Raw genomic sequence first — 18,229 nt, forward strand, 5'->3', positions numbered from 1 at the left:
GGACAAGTTACTGCTTATGTTGTGAAGAACTCTGAATAATCAGCCGAGTTGGTCTAGTAAGCATAGACCCTTCAAGATGTTTGAAAAAAGAGCACTTTTGGATTTATATAAATGTCAGAGAAGAAAAGTTCTTAGTACTGAGGCCGTGTACGTAACAGTTCAGACCAGGGGTCAGTAAATATTTTCTGTAAATAACAACCAAATAGAAAGTATTTGTAGACTTTGGGGACCATATGGTCTCTATTACAATTATTTAATTCTACTATTATAGCGGAAAAGCAGTCATAGACAATGCATAGATGAACAAATATGTCTGCACTCAGATAACATTTGCTCACCCACTTAATGGTATGTGATCTTGTTAATTAACAAAATGATGTGAGGTGTGAGGGGAGCAGAGATCCATTTACATGTCCCCCCATTAGCCACTTACACAAGAGGGCAAATCAGAATGGAGAGGTTGCTAGGCAATTTGAAAAAGATCCTTCAGCCATGATGCTGTACCATTCACTGGTGTTTGTTTAGAGTCACTGCCGTAATAGCTAGAGAAACAGAACTTACCTACTTAAGATATATAATGCTAAATGTTAAATGCGGCAGAACACAAGTACTATAGTGAATTCAACGGTGAAATAACCATCGAGGACTTTCCCAAGAGATAAGAGTGGCTTCAAATTCTTGAGTAGAGAAATATATTTTAGAAAGTGAGTAATTTCACCAGATAACAAGTATCCATTATGTAGGTTTTGTGAAAAGCAGTGACTAAGACAGATATAAATCCTGCTGCCTTGTTCAATTCCTGATCCACTGTGAGCCTGGAGTTTTATAAGGTACTATCCATTATGCTTTTTCAAGTTATTCTGTCTACTGGCTGTAATAATGCTCCCCAATTTTCTTTCCTGGGGAGACACACATCAGTTTGGAAAAGCACCTGATTTCAAAAGCAGCAGTGGCTAGTTCACACCTGCAATTCACATGTGCCCTTGCGACCCCTCAGAGAGACACTAAGAGAGATGTAACAGTTTACTAGATGTCCTGTTACTAAACTCACATCACAGACCTCAAAGGATGACTTGCTTCAAGTAGGATGAGCATCAGCTGAACCGCTCTGGATGAGCTCCAGTCAGTGAAGGGACAGGAACATGGCCCCGATGTGCCACCTGGGCCTGGGGTCATTCTGAGTGAAGGCCACCCTGCCCAGCAGAGACAGGAACACTCCACCTTCAGGTAGGTGGCTGAGCCCAGAAAGACAGCGATTACGGGAAGCAACTCTCATCTGAATAACCTACCTGCAGGGCAGGGCAGACATCCGCTCTTAGTGTCCTGTGAACTACCCTCCTCCCTGCTGAAGCCCAGGCCCCTCCCACTCCTCAGCTCAGGGCGGCACAGAAACCTCAACTGCATGGCCTGTCCTTGGGTTTGACGTGCTATGGACCCTGTACATAATGCTTAAATCTTTTTCCTCCTGTCAATCTTTCTTATGTTAATTTTATTATTAGAACCTAGATAGGTAGATAACATTTTTTTCCTCCCCAACAACAGCTTAATAAAGAGAGCAATGTTCATTTTAAATCAAAATGATATTTTAAAGACTAGGACTACTTAGAGAACACTTATGCCATTAAAAATTGTCAAAATTGCCAAAAATCAATTTGTTCATCATGAATTATACTTATGTGATTTTTAAAAAGTTTTTATAAGTCTACTACTACTAGGATAAATGTATATACTATTATATAGCTACTTAACTATGTTCTAAGCACTTTACTTTTACTTAACACATTCAATCCTCACAATTCCTACTATACACAGGAGAAAATGGAAACACAAGGTCTACAAATAGTAAGAAACCCAATATGGACTCACACCCAGGCAGTGTGGCTTCAGACTCCTGGTCATAAGTAAATGATACTAACTTGGGGTGAAAAGCAAATGTAAATAACTTGTGTAGTTCTTTCACATTTACACGTCAAATATGTTAGATAACACTGATAATCTTTTATACTTATACTAGTGGCCTGGTGCACAAATTTGTGCACATTCAAAGAAAATTAATTAGAAGAAATATTTTAATATCGCTATTCGCCCTTTCTCTATAATAGAAGTGTCAACCAAAGTCACAATAGACAATGACATTTGGAAACACACGTGTGTGATTGGAGCCAGTGAGAATTTAATATGCATCGCACATGCACGAGTCAACTTAGCCTTTTATAGATACAGAACAAACTTGCTTAATTAGGCCTGCTTTCTGATGTAGCTAAACTTTTTCCAGCCCAGTGAAGCACCCCAACTTCTCTTTCAGGTAATTGTCAGCAACACAGCAGTAAATATCAATACAAAGCAGATTATTATTGTAGATCATGCAGGGAGAACAAAGGGTGAAATATTTAACTGTAGCAGTGTTTGACTATATTCTGCACAGTGAGAAAACCTGAAGTCATTTTCAAGGTCCACCATTTCTTACTTCTTTTCAGTTGGGTCAAGTTTCTAATCTTTCTAAGTCTCCGTTTTCCAGCTAATGAAAAGAAAATAGGATTTCACCGAGTCTCCTATCTTCCTACTCCAGGATTTCTGTGAGGATCAAATGAGATGAGGCACAGAAAACGCTTTACAGACATTTGGTTAAAGTGTAAAATATTTCCATCTGGCTATAAAACAAGTTGTGTTCCTGGGCTGAAGAAACTGCAAGAAAGCTAGTTGCTAGGGAGAGGAAGCTGGGCATTGCTACGTGACGTCATTACCCAGATGGTCAGACACTTAGCATATTAGCCTTTCATATACACACACACACACACACTCCCTTATAGTATATATATATATACTCCCTTATAGTAGGCTGCTTAAATAGGTATTATTTCATTCACATAGATAACTAAATTAGATTAAATTCAACCTGACCAACTAGAACAACAGAATGCGTTAGGTACAAGTATATAGTAGTGCATTTCCATCCTAAAGAGACCAAAGCAGAGAGCATTACCCAGTGTTTACTGTGTACTGGACTAGGTACACCATGAAATAAGACTGCTATTTCAACATGAAATTAATTCAAAATCGTGTAGCTTCGAAGTGGCACAATTAGGATTAGAATTCATACTGGCCTAACTCCAAAGCCTCTTTTCACTACTGTGTTGCATAGCTTAACAACAGAAAATGAGGAAAACAAAAAGACATTTTGTATCTTCTTGACAGCAAGATCAACAGACACCATGAGCCGCTTAGCGCTGGGGAGGGATTCTTCCTGAGGGATGTGTCGCTGTGAAGTGATGTCCTCAGTGTGTGCACATCCCAGAGGCATCACACAGACCTGGATGTGCGGCCACTGCACACCTCGGCGCCATGTGCAGCCATGGCTCCTGTGCAGCACGTTATTATACTGAATACTGTTGGCAGCTGTAACTCAAGGGCATTGTGTATCTACACACAGAAAAGGTGCAGTGAAAATACAGTATAAAAGACAGACAGCACTGACCACAAACAGAGTGTAGAGGACTGGGAGTTGTGCTGAGTGGGTGGGTGGATGAGCGAGTGAGAGGCCTTGGACATTACTGTCTTAGACTAAGGTTATAAAATGATGCAACCAGAGATAATTGAGAGGGAATATGACAACGATAACTATTTTGAAATAACTGAAGAGCTATTACGTAGAGTAAGAGACATGGGATTCTGGCTCAAAGTAAGAAAGGAAATCGTAAGGAGCTGTCAAACTGAAAGGGTCAATCAGACCGTAACACCAGGCGTTAGAGGTTTGCAGGGACTCATCAGCAGGGCAGGAGCCAGACACGGTATTCCCTGCCTCTGCTTCAGGTGAGAGCGGTTTGGCTTTCCCATGTTTTGTGGGCATTCCGTGTTACATTTTTTTCTTTTTTTTGGAAGGGGGTGTCCTCCTGCTGTAAAATTCTTAAATCCAGTGGATTAGATAACATTGAAAAATTTCTTCCTACTCAAATTCTATATTCCTGACTGGTTTTGATTAATGTTAAGAACATAAACTCATATCTTCTTTTTAATTGTTAAAGTCAAACAAAAACAGACCCAACATACCGTTTTTTTCTGCGAAGGCCATTGCATCTTCTTTGGTGCTGAAGGTTAGAACCATGTTGGACAAGGGATCAGCCCTGAAAGAAACAAGTTTTTTTCCAGGATTTAACATTAAATTTTGGCTGAAAAAACAATCAATACTTAAAGTAAAATGTTTAGAATATAAACAATTGCTATAATAATAAATAAGTACAGTACTGATGAAATATCTTATTTGGAATAAACTCTTTAAAATTCTTCACCGGTTGAGTATCAGATTGCTAACTGCTCCTCTCAATGAGACTGTATACTCTGAAGGGGACCGTGCCTTCTGGGAGAGTGATTTTAAACTGGTCCCTGGGAAACACAGACGCGGACAGAAGCTCTGACCCCTTCCTTCTCTGCATAAGAGATGCAGATGGAGAGGCCCGCTCCACGGAGGAGGCTTGGCGTCTGCGCGAGACTAAATCACCGGAGGATGGGGCGGGAAGGCACAGGCAGGCCTGGGCGCTGAGCGCGCATCCCGCTGCTGCTGGTCGCCTCGCAGGAATCTGCCGGCCACGTTCGTTCCACTCTTCCCTCAACCACCTACAAATCACTCATTTTGACTTTTGAAATCCAAGATCTTGTTACCCCTTTTCTCATTCTCCAAAATGACATTTATACCCCAAACTGGCATATTAATAGATCAGAGGTTCACCAAAAGACATGTACAAGAATCTCATTTTAAAATGATTTTACACATAATAGCCCCAACTGAAAACTAACCAAATGCTATCAGTAAACAGTGCAATGGATGAATTTTGCATAGAGATGAACACATTAAAATCTCATGTGACTTAACAAAAGATCATCATAGCATTTCAACCACTGGGTATGGAAAAAGTTGTTCCTTATAAATTTCTTTAGTCTCTACAAACATGTGATTTACAACACTTCCATGAAATATACAATCTAAAGATACAAAATACCTAAAATCGTGCCTATACTTCATTTTGCCAAGCAAAATGTAATTCTATTTAAATTTCCACACATGAGATGTTTTTAACAAACATTCTCCCAGTTACATCGACAGGAAAGAAAAGTCGAATGTTACACTTTTCCAAGTGAGACAACTGAAGGTGATAACGATCTTCAGCTCCCGCCTGGGCACACATGACATTCTAGGAGGCCCAGGGAGAGCGGAGTCTTCTCGCTTATCTGGCTGCTTCTCTAGCAGCAGCTTTTATTCAACTCAAGGCAGTCCTGCTGGTTAGCGTTTGGGCCACATTCCACAATGGAGATTTAGGTCACTGATTTCACTGGGGCCACAGGATTTATGACCACTTTTCCCAGTGCACCGTGCATTTATTAGTCACAAATCTCAGAAACTTACCAGTTTCCTTCAGAATAGCCAGTACCTAATCTTATCTAGTCTTCTCCCCTTACAAACAAAAACATACCTTATTAAGAAGTTTTAATTTCAAATAAGTGAAGTGTTACTAATTATTAACACTACATACCCAGTGCATCTTAAACTAATGCACACAGCTTGGGGGGTGTGCTAACAGCGCTCACAATGTCAGCCGTTTTTTTATCTAATAAAGAGTACTTTGAAAACAACTGTCTATGGCAGTGATGGCAAACCTTTTGAGCTCAGCGTGTCAGCATTTTGAAAAACCCTAACTTAACTCTGGTGCCCTGTCACATGTAGAAATTTTTTGATATTTGCAACCATAGTAAAACAAAGACTTATATTTTTGATATTTATTTTATATATTTAAATGCCATTTAACAAATAAAAAATCAACCAAAAAAATGAGTTCGCGTGTCACGGCTGATACGCGTGTCATAGGTTCGCCATCACTGGTCTATGGTTAGTTATATGAATATTAAACAGGTATATTATATATAAACTAGAGGCCCAGTGCATGGATTCGTGCACAGGGGAGGGGGGGGAGTGGAGGGGCAGGAGTTCCTCAGCCTGGTCTGCACCTTCTTGTAATCTAGGACCCCTTGGGAGATGTCTGACTGCCAATTTAGGCCTGATCCCCGTAGGCTGCCAGGGCGGAGCCCAAGCTGGGCCAGGTGCCGCACTGCTCGCAGTCATTCAGCCTGCTGTGCCTGCCGCCACTGCCTGCTGCCACAGGGTTGAGTCGGGAGAGGCTCCCGCCGCTGCAGCTGCGCTTGCCAGCCGTGAACGCCTGGCTTCTGGCTGAGCAGCGCTCCTCCTGTGGGAGTGCACTGATCACCAGGGGGCAGCTCCTGTGTTGAGTGTCTGCCCCCTGGTGGTCAGTGCACATCATAGCAACCGGTTGACCGGTCGTACTGGTCATAATGGTCACTTAGGCTTTTATATAGATAGATATGTCTACATCATAGAACACAGTGGTATCTACACAAAACTGCACAAAAAGAAGTATACATGAAGGAGTGTTAAAATCAGTATGTTTAAAAGGAAAATCTACATAGAAAAAGAACTGAGAAGTTATTCAAGTGAAACCACAGCACTCACGTGGATGCCCAGCCCATCAAAGGGTTCTCCCAGCGCTCCCTGGTGTCGAACTCCATCTTCCACTTCTTGGTGTTGTTCACCCCAGACTGCATGTTGTTGCGCGCAGGAACGAAGATCCTGACTTTCCGGGTTTTGATGTGCTCCTCGGGGACGCCCGTTAAGGTAGTGATGTCCTACAGAAAACACGCAAACACGTTTCTGATAGCTAGTGCTTACTTGTAGGACCGCTCTAATCAATGCTATGGACCAAAGGACTAGTATAAATACTTAGTGCTGCAATATGTATTGGGAAACAGTAAGTGTATCTCTGATTCAACTAGTCTTTCTACCCACAGACTAAAAACACAATTCTTTAAAGTTATTTTAGCTCTCAACCAATCCTCTGTTTAACACAGTACCTTTCTACCTGCTCCAGTAATGAAGTGTGGTTACGTCGTCAAAATTTGTTTGGAGGAACTATAAAAATGATCCACATAAATATTTACACAAATATGCACTTGTAATACTTGCTTACATTCTTAAAAAAATATTTTTACAGAGGATAAAATTAACACAAAATGAGTGCAATTGGTACATACTTTTAAAGATATGAGTATGTTTTAATTGTGTTTTTAAAATACATTTTTATTGATTTTTAGAGAGGAAGGGAGAGGGGAAAAGAGGAAGAAACATCAATTTGAGAGAGAAACATCAGACCCTGCCTTGTACACACCCATCACCAGGGATGGAGCCTCAACCCTGGGCATGTGCCCTAACCTGGCATCAAACCAGCAACCTCTGGTGCATGGGATGACACTCAACTGAGCCACACCGACCAGGGTTTAACTGATGATGTTAATTGTCAAGTTCACATCAAAGAAAAGGAATTTCCAGTATAATTACATGTAATGGCTTTCTGAAACATGTTCCTCAACTCGAGAGCTTGCAAAGGACTCAGCTTCTGGAGAGTCCTCAATACTTATTTCTGCTTTGAATTCAGTATAGTTTTGTAATCTGTCATATTCACTTATTATTCAACATTTTGTATCTTTATATTAATATTAGAGGCCTGGCGCATGAAATTCATGCACGGGTACGGTCCCTAGGCCTGGCCTGCAATCAGGCCCTGCCCCCCGCCGCACCCACCCTGGTTCCGTTTGCCATCGGGTGATCAGTGCCTGACGGCCAGGGAAAGGGACTGAGAGGTCAGCTGTTCCCGCCCGCTCGCCAGCCCCGCCTCCACCACGGGTGGCCATCAGGCGATCGGAGCCTGCCGGCTGGGGAAACGGACCAAGAGGTGGTCAGTGCGCCTCATAGTGACTGGTCCAGCAGTTGTTCTGCTGTTAGGGCCAATTTGCATAATCCCCTTTTATTATATAGGATAGAGGCCTGGTGCACAGGTGGGGGCCGGCTGGCCTGCCCTGAAGGGGGCCCTGGATTGGGGTGGGGGTCCCGGCTGGGGGCAGGGCCGGCCTGGGCAAGGAGCCTCGGGCGCTTTGTAGGCCATCCACATTCCCATCAGGTGGGGGTCCCTGCTGGGGGGTGGGGCCGGCCTGGGCGAGGGGCTGTGGGCAGTTTTCAGGCTGGCCATGTCCCCGGCTTTGTCACGATGGACATCTGGAAGAATCTATCCAGTCTAATTAGCCTATTACCCTTTTATTAGTATAGATAGATGTTCTGTCTCCAAAGTTACAGTTTAACCTTAAACTGGGTCTTAAGAAACAATGTTACAAAATTATGGGGTGAGGAATCTTTTCCAAATTACACAGCAACCTCTCGAGTATGAGCTGAATTCGTACGAACTGGAACGATTCATTGGCTGTTCTCTAAAGAAGATCTCCAGGAAAGGAAACACGATACACTTACTCTGTGCACTAGACACCTCAGGAAGGTGGGATCACAGAAACAGGCTTTTTCTTCATAAACTTCAGTGAGTTTATATAGGAACTTACAAAGTAATTAAAAAAACAATAAAGCTTTTTAAAATGGAAACAGTATTTCTTGATTTGTACTAGCTACTAAAGTGCAAAGTTTTTTAGGATGGAAAACCCCTTTAAAGTAAGAAACTACCAAATGTTGCTAAGCTTTTTATATTTTGAACTCCTGACTACCAGCTTCCAAAAATTATGGCAATTATTTATCGCTATCTTCACCCAATTGAAAGCAGAAACAAATGGGTTTCTGAATTCTGAAGCGCAGTGTCGGACACACAGGCCTGCATGGAGGGCTGTGCACGGAGCTGACACAGAGGCCCTGAGCCCTAACCTCCTAGTCCCTGCAGGCACTCTCAGTCTAGACAAACTGATTTCTCACACTTGTAAAATGCATCACGACACTATTGTTACCATTTCAGCCACACGGCTCAGCCAGTGACAGAAGAACCTGTCCTTTAAGGACATTTCAATGGGAAAACTCCCACTCCAAGATTCTATTAAAACAATGCAATCCTTGAAAAGAACCGGGGGGCACTGTGTTGAACTCGTTACTTGTGTCATCAATGCTTTGCTTTACCTCAAGTTCTCAATGGCCTACCTGTGACTCAACCTTTGCAATAAACAAATAAATACAATCTGTAAATGCCTTAAACTCTGCTGAACTAATGATATTCTTTTCTCCTGTGTAGATTTCTACTTCTGTGTTGCACTAGATCATCTGTCATTTTTTAAAGGCTACTTAGAAAAGAGAGAGGTGCTCTGAAGATGTCAATATTGCCTTTCACAGCGTTCTCATTTTATTGGTAAAACAGAAAACCATAAATAATCCATACGTTTTCTAGGATTACAAAACCTTCCGTCAGATAGGGTATGAGAAGCCTTCAAGTTGACTCTTTAGGAACCTCAAAACTCACCAGTTAATAATTATCTGTAAATTCTAATAAATCAAGTTACTTTATAGATAATATACACACACACTAAATTTTAAAACTTAAAATTTTTAAGCGGTTGGGTCAAATATGAAACCTATATTCCTACTAAAGAATGTTACTATCTAAATAAAGTTTCAGAAACACAATCTCATGTAAATGTGCCATTTTTTAAATAGTGACAAATCATGATTCAGAGATTAAAGGGCATTCAAACAGAATTTGCTGCTGAAAAGATGCATCTCCCAGTCCCAAAGTCCTACCCCCTCAGTGCATCTTCCACAGTTTCTGACGCTGAGCAAAGCCTGGCCTTCCACGCCACAAGTGTGCTTCAGGGAAAGAGAAATGCTAAAATCACTAAGAAAGTAGATGCCAGCATATGTAAATGAACTTGATTCTTTCAAATACCAACTTTCGTTATAAAATATTAGTTTTCCACATAAAAACTGTATGATTCGGTTATCAACTGTTCCCATTTATCTTGTGTGAATTCTTTTTTTTTTTTTTAAACAAAGGAAGCAGGGAACAAGCAATGGGAAGTTGGTGTCAAAATGCCGACAAACCTCCCAGCAAGCCTCCTGCAACCACCCAGGATTGAGAGTCTTGCTGGCCCCTCTCTTTTCAATACCAGAATTTCACACATTTCAATGACTATTATGACTTCAAAGAATCAAATTTTCATCACTGTCCATCATCTGGCGTGGACCTGCATAAAGGAGCTCTTCTGCGTGCACCCCAAACAAAAGCCTCCGTCCTCTGTGGCTACATATCAAGGGTAAAGGTTTATTTGTGACAGTCGTGCCTTTGGTAAATTAGGGTAACACTGAGGGAGTGCAGCTGCTCGGCAGGAACCTCCTTTCTGGCACCATTTCACTTAAATAAAAACTGAATAATTAGCTTCTGCCTTTATTAAACCACAAAAATGCCACTGGCCTTCGTAATTACTTCCGGTTGCCCCACCCACTTAACCTTAATAGTTTACACTTGTCATAAAGAGAAATAAATGAAAAAGGGTTTTGCCAATGGGTAAATTTTCGATAGGTCTCTCAGTATACTCAAAAGAACCAAAATTTTTACCAGGCTTTTTTGGTAATAAGTGCGACTAAATTGCTTGTTATTATAGATCAATGCTGAAAACGTTTTAATAGAGCACATACTGGGACACTACAAATATTGCTTACAGAAACATGCTCTGTTGGAGGCTACTGGCTACCAATTACGTGTTTAAATTTATTTTAGAGCTGAACTGATCTAAATTTGGTGACTGTGTTTATATTCTACTTCAACCATGAAAGAAGTTAAAAGAGAAACCATCTTAGATCTGTAACAAAATCTTTAAGTACCCTACAGATACCTAACCCAAGAAACTCATTAAAGGGTCTCATAAACAATAAAGGGCATTTTATAAAATAAATTTTACAGTTTGAAAAATACAAAAAGCTGACAGCATGCTGTGTGAATTTACTCACCACAGTGGAACTTTAAACATTGCAGAGAATGAGTGGCCACAGTGACTCAGATACAATCAGACTGAAAAGAGAGGTGCAGGAGAACCAGCTTTGTCTGCCAGAGCAACAAACACGCTGTGTGGGAGTCCCAACAGGAAGGAAACAAGAGTGGCAATGTGACCCCATGACGTCTTGCATACTGTAAGCTACCATGGAACCCAAAGTAAAGTTTTAAATGGAATGTTGTTAAGATAGAAAACGATCACACAAATGACACTGCTAATCATACAACGAGTAGGAAATTAAGAAATTAGAGCTGTGTCTCCATCCCAAACTCCTGTCAGTACCCAGGTGGCCCTTCTGCAGGGACGGGTGCAGCAAAGGCTAAACCAAAGGGCCGCGTCAAAACTGGTCAGAATCCCAACTCACAACGTTGCAGATGAAAACATCTCCTAATTCAGCATCTATAAAGTCAATTAAATGAAGTATAACAAGGACTAAGTACTGTATGTAAAGTGCTTATATTGCACAATAAAAAGAACGTGTCTCTTTAATTCAACATATATTTCAGAACCTATATGTATTAGACGCTGGACACAATGCTCAACAGTACAGACATGACCTCTAGTCTCTTAAAAATCACTACTGAACTTTTAAAAAGGAAAGAGTGAGCAAAAAGTGGGTGTCAGATGCAGAAAATCTTCCTTGAAAAATGAGTAAGTCATTAAAATACAACAAAGGGTTATGCAATCAGAGTCAGTAAGCTGCTTCAAGTTTAAAAGAGAGAACAACGTAGTTTTTCTTTCTAAGTCAGGGCTGACTATTCCATTTCTTGTGTATGTCAAAGCACTGAGTACAATATTATGTTAAATAAATGTGTTTGATTAAGTTATAACCATATTCTGAAAAGCCTATGACACGCATAACAGTGACGGGACAGGTATCATTTACCTTTATTCACTTCAATTCAAATGGAAAGATCCTGCTATGCCAAGTTATCCAGGCCAGGGCTGCGGAGGGAATAAAGACTACCCCTGAATTCAAGAGATTTCTCACCTGTGCACCTGGAGGAGGGGAGGGGGTCGTTACATAATCATACTATGAAATACAATATTGGCTAGGAGCAAGGAATTATGTCTGATTCAGACAAACCTGGAGGAACCCAAGCTCCACCACTTGCCTGTGCGGTACTGAAAAGGGTCAATGGTTGAGCTTCGACCTATGAACCAGGAGGTCACAGTTCAATTCCCGGTCAGGACACAAGCCCAGGTTGCGGGCTCGATCCCCAGTAGGGGGTGTGCAAGGAGGCAGCTGATCAATGATTCTCTCTCATCATCGATGTTTCTACCTCTCCCTCCCTCTCCTTTCCTCTCTGAAAACAATAAATATATATATATTTTTTCTTTCTTTTTTTTTTTTTTTAGTTTTATTGCTTAAAGTATTACAAAGGGTATTACATATGTCTCCTTTTTCCCCCCGCCCTTGACAATCCCCTGGCCTCCCCTACCCCCCAGGGTCTTATGCCCATTGGTTATGCTTATATGCGTGCATACAAGTCCTTCGGTTGATCTCTTACCCTCCCCCCCTTCTGGCCCCTATCCTTCCCAGCCTTCCCACTGCAGTTTGACAGTCTGTTTGAGGCAGCTCTGCCTCTGTATCTATTTTTGTTCATAAGTTTATAATGGTCTTTATTATCCATGAATGAGTGAGATCATGTGGTATTTTTCCTTCATTGACTGGCTTATTTCACTTAGCATAATGCTCTCCAGCTCCATCCATGCCGTTGCAAATGGTAAGAGTTCCTTCTTTTTTACCGCAGCGTAGTATTCCATCGTGTGGATGTAACACAGTTTTCTAACCCATTCATCTACTGATGGGCACTTAGGCTGTTTCCAGATCTTAGCTATGGTGAATTGTGCTGCTATGAACATAAGGGTGCATATATCCTTTCTGATTGGTGTTTCTAAAAAATAGGTTATAAGTGACTAAAACAATTCTCATTGGAATGACAGTCATTTAGCATACATTCACAAGACTATCAGAATCTACGTAGAGTAATATCTTAAATGACTTAGTAAATTGCTGTTAGAAAAGGCAAGTTACACAACAGAAACTGTTAAATGCCAACTGTACATGCGCAAATATACACAAAAGGACACACCTAATGTAAGACCATTGCAATCAGGGCCAATATTTAGCTCCAAGATCCCCTAGAACTCAGCATCTGAATAGCAAATGTGAGTTAGTACAGTATTCTTTTCAATTAATTCAGATTCAATTAAAGATAATTATAATATAATGTTTAAATCATAGCATTTCTCTTTCCAGTTAGTAAATGTCTTCAAAAGTCCTATATATTCCCCAGAGGAGGGGCGGGGAGATAAGACCTAAGAGAAAAAAGCAATTGGAGGGTAGGGCCAGCTCTGTCTCTCCTCCGTAGGTCTGATGTAGCTCTCTCATCATTTTGAGAGGAGAGGAAGAAAGAAGGAACGAAAGAAGAAGAGGAAAATGCTACAAAAGTATGAAGAAAGGCGAGAAGGGGAGGAAGAACAAGCAGGGGAGTAGAAGAGACATAGAGGAGTACCAAGAAGAAAAGAACAATAACAGTCAAAAAATCGGCCAGAGCGCCCAACCCAGGCAGACGGGCAGCGGGGGGAGGAAAAGGAGGAGACAGTCGCTGGAAGGGAGGACTGAAGGGGTGGGGAACAATACAGACAGCCAGAAAAGGAAAGGTGATGACAGTCAGCTACACTGTCCGCAAAGGGGGAAGGGAGTCCCAAAGACAGAGAGACAAGCTCCAAGCACCAGAGAGACCAGGGGAGAAAGGAGAGGCAGGGAGAGCAAACAGAGTCCAGTCAAGGTAAAACCATCACCCCAGCCAGCCCCCAGCCAGGACACCCACTGAAACAGGCCAGAAGCTTAAACATGTGTGTGCCTGTGTCAGCACCACCTTGCGGACAGCAGCTCAGCCATCTCCACTGACTTTCCCATGTGGGTGGTGCCGGGCCATGGAGACTGGGGGATTAGAGCAAGTAGATGAATTCAAGATTCCAGCTCCCAGTATGCCTTTATCAAAAAGCAACCTCAAAGTCAGAAGTTTAACAGGAAAACCACTGACCTGCTATCTCGTACCGTCCGTAAAATCTAAAATGCAACAACAAAACATGGGATCCTTCTGCCTGGGGGAGGGGAGACGTGCAGGGTGGAGGGGCCAATGGGGGAGAAAGGGGGCATCTGTAATACTTTCAACAATATATTTCTTTTAGAAAAAAAGTAGTTGTTAAAATGTAATCCCTTATAGAAAACTGTAAGAATTATTTCACGAACACCCAAAATCGCCTGCGTCCCTCTCTGACCTCACTTGGCCTCTCGCTGCTCCCCGTTCTCCTTGGCCACAGCCTCCTCCCCTCAGCCAGCCTGCACTCCGCACTGCCTTTCTCCTCCACTGGCACCTGCCACTCCAGGCAGAGGAAGGGAGTCCCAAAGACAGAGACAACCTCCAAGCAACCAGCCCTATTGGAATATTTAATACATTAAAATCCTACTAAACCTGGAACCTTATTTTACTTTTTCAGATGTTAAATCTCAAACTACTCAATTAGGTTTAAAAATCTTTTAAATTGTGAGATGTTAGTTATAATGATATAAACTCAGTAGTCATCGTAATACAAAGTCAGTACACTGGCCCGCCCTCAGGTCTTAAATTTAAATGAGCGCCTCAGCCCAACATGTTGGTATACCGGTGTCTATACGCTGCTCAGAGAAAGCCACGGCCATTTTTAATGCCTATTTCATTAGAGGCATTAAAATAACAAACCTTCAGTAACTGATATGTAATATACTCAAAACGGCAAGAAGTAAAGTATTAACCATGAAACAGAACTGAACCAAAAGCCTACTCCTCTTTCTGAACAGTGTGCCTGACCGAGGCAGTTTGGGGAGCCATAGCACGCCGCGTCCAGTAGCACCCCTTTCCTACACGTCCCCTTGGCAGGACACGGACGGGATCTGCAAGCTTGCAGGCGGCGTTGTGAAGGGGGAGTCAGACAGACTGAGCCACAGCAGCGAGCGCCTGGCACAGAGGCGGGATGGGCGTCTCCAGCCTCCACTTCCGAGCTGGGCCTCCTCCTCCCGCGCTCGGCCCCTCTTCCCAGACACGCGCGACAGGAGGAGAAGAGCACTTGTCCGGGACGGCCTCCTGTTCCTTCGCTCCCTCTCCCCGCCTTCATGACCACGTCGCTGTCAGGTGATTGATGGACATGAGGCTTTAACAAGTTCAAGCTGGGATTTGGATGAATTCTTGACTTTTGAAGTTATCTGACAAGCCGGCCAATTAAAAGCAAAATACTCTCTTTCTACTACCTAGAAAGAAACAACAACACAAAAACCAACCTACAAAAGAAAGCCAACCAACCAAACAAAAAATTAAAAAACCCACCAACCTACATTCAAATACAGTCTAAGAAAACATCAGGGATCACATACTCGGATATAAACTCTGATGACTCATTTATAATTATATCCAGTTAAATGAATAAAATTACACAACCAATTTCCAAGGATAGAATAGACAGCTTTGTAGTTGGAACTAATTAAAGAAAAAGAATGTATCTTCACATACAAATTGTAGAATCACTAAAAGGATAAAAAACATAACATTCAAATGATTAAATATTATCAATTCTACTCTGAGAGCCAAAGCTCCGCGATAATCACACACGAGCATTTCAAACACTTGGAAGGCTATTGTGTGGAGTTTGGAGTGCCCTGCACAATACACCCACAGCAGGTAGGAGCGCTGGGCGGGGGTGACCCAGTGACTGTCCTCACAAGGGACACAACGGGCTGCGACACCGCACCAGCCAGACACTTACTTCTAGGCAGGAGAGATGCTGTGGCTGTTAAGTCCAAACCTTTACTGTACTTTGCTAATTGGTACACAGAACTTAAAGTGTCTGAAAGATAAAACACTGTCAGTCCGATCCTCCAGTCCTGTTCAAGTTGTCTGCGTGGAACAGAGAGGAAAGCAAACTGGCTTTAATTGCTGAAGAACCGCAGAGAATGGAGATGCCTGAGCCCTTCGGAGGAAAGATCTTTGTTCCTTAAACAACTTTAATATAGAAAGACCATTCTCTACGTTAAGTCTCAATGGTCCCTGTCTGCGTATAAAACCTAACATTACCATTCATTTCCTCTATAACTATTTAATAAGTACAAGTTTTTTTACAGCGAGATAACATGTGAAAATAACTTATTTTAATGGGACTGTATTTTGGAACACAAAGTTCTGTACTTATCAATACATTTTATTTTAAACAACTGTATATAATAAATGATCTGACTTGTTTTACTCAATGTCAAATGCAAGTTATCTGAAGTTATTTCAATACTAATAATATGTTATTAATGAGTATAAATATTTCTATTTTAAATGATCAACCAATTCTAGTTAAATACATTTTCAGTAATTTTAAAAGCATGTTTACGCATAAATATAAAAATAAGCTATATTAATATTGGTTCATATGCTCAGGTATATATGTCATGTGATAGGAATATTAAATACAATTTAATCTTCTAAACATAAGCAATCATATATTGTAGAATTATTTTGTTGGTTCATAATACTTATTAACTTATCTCAAAGGCACATAAACAACATTTACTTCTAGCTATACTAAGTCTTAACATTTTTCATTACTTGCGTTTTGTTATGTTTCAAAAGTATCTCCTCCTTTTACACTTGAAAAAAAAGCCAATAAAAGGCCATTTCACTATAAAATTTACACTTCCAAAATTATTAGTCATTACTTCTTCCTTAGAAGTTTAAGCAATAGTATTGCTACAATCTTAAAGGCTATCTAACAATTTTTTTTTCTCAGTAGCTTGTAGGTAGTGTAAAAACCAAAAGAGACAAGTACATTGTAAGTTTTTTAAAAATAAAACTCTACCTCAAACTAACTTCTACAATCAATGCTTTTTCTTTTTAATAGTCCCATCTAAATACAAGAATATAAATAAGCATCTGTAGACTGAGAAACACGAAGAAACATTCCATATTTAGTGAAAGTCTTGAAAAAAAAAAAAGCCCACATGCTCAACTGCCACCCTGAAAGGCTCTCAAAGAGGCTGCTATTCTTTGATGTAAAATGAAATACTACTTAGTGAATAAAACATAAAAACTCCTGTCTACCCTTCAAAGAGACATATCCTTTGACCCAGTGCTCCAGACTAAAGCCTTGAAATTTTTGCACAAGAATGCTGCGTGAGGAAAGTCCAGACACAACAGACACTTGAGATGCGAGGAGGCTGTATAACCCAATCACAGACACGCCTCCCAATAATCTAGCAGAGATAGCGCCGCCACCCACCAAAAGAACGTAATCTCTCCAAGAAAACTGGCCCTTCAAGAAGCAAGCACCAGAGCAAACGCAAACCTCTCACTTAGCTTTCTCTTTTGTGCAGGCCACCTCCTAATGACCAATCTTTAATTCGGGTTTGCAGACTTATAAAAAGTTTTCATCTATAAACTTTTAGTGTGTTAGGAAGTAAAAACAACATAAAACTAATACTTGTGTAGCAAATATAATTGTTTTATTTTAGAAGGCTTGCAAAAATATCATCACTCATTTCTACAAATTTCTTAGAGCAAGTTCAAGCAATGAAAAAATGTAAAACCAACTAAAGTGACAAAAAATTATATTAAATAACTTGTTGCTGCTTGCAGACATTCTAAAACAGCAATATTCTCGCACAGTCGGCTATGTGTGTGCGCTAACACCACTGCTTAATCGAACAGCAAGTACTTACTGCAAGTATCAACAAGTGACCAAGCTTTAACTGCTGTGCTGCTGCTGGGAGGAAACTGCCAAGCAGTAAAACAACAAATTGGCAGCATTCGAAACCCTGACTCTTTATTTTACATGCACACCTAATTTCAACATACAGATTATTTTAAATCCTGATAGGATTTATATTAAAGTGCTTACTATAATTTCTCAAAAAAACTTAGAAATGAGAGCCAGTCTTTCCCACTCTACCTATTTGAGATTTACAGACTGCTACATAGAGTTTCCTTTTTGATACTCATTTATGATAAGGATGTATGTATAACTATCATTAATTTAAAACAACTGCTGCTTAATAGTTTTTAAACAAAATGACTAGGCATCTAACTGAAAATAAACCATTGAAAGTGTCAACATAAACACTGAAGCATAATGCCTGGCACAGAGGGTGCTCAGTATATGTTTATTGAATAAATAAATAAATAAATAAATAAATAATGAAGGGTAGATGGCAGCCAACTAATTTTACAAAAGTAACATACTAATGTCCCAACTATTAAGGCTTATTTCACCTTATTTTTACTACTACATTAAAACAATTCTTACATTTTGAGGGGTTTTCTACCTTTTGTAT

The 18,229-nt window shown here is 40.8% G+C and overlaps 1 protein-coding gene across 1 annotated transcript in view; it reads right to left on the bottom strand.

Moving 5' to 3' along the window:
- NDUFS4 (NADH:ubiquinone oxidoreductase subunit S4) overlaps positions 1–18,229 on the bottom strand; it is a 62,592-nt gene that overhangs the window by 8,719 nt on the left and 35,644 nt on the right. Inside the window, exons 3-4 of the mRNA XM_081088999.1 lie at positions 6,518–6,690; positions 4,048–4,121 (exon numbers count right to left, since the gene is read on the bottom strand). Coding sequence (XP_080945125.1) covers positions 4,048–4,121; positions 6,518–6,690 — 247 coding nt within the window. The remainder of the gene's footprint in view (positions 1–4,047; positions 4,122–6,517; positions 6,691–18,229) is intronic.

Source organism: Myotis nattereri (assembly GCF_964212035.1).
Source record: "Myotis nattereri genome assembly, chromosome: 4".
Lineage (NCBI taxonomy): Eukaryota > Metazoa > Chordata > Mammalia > Chiroptera > Vespertilionidae > Myotis > Myotis nattereri.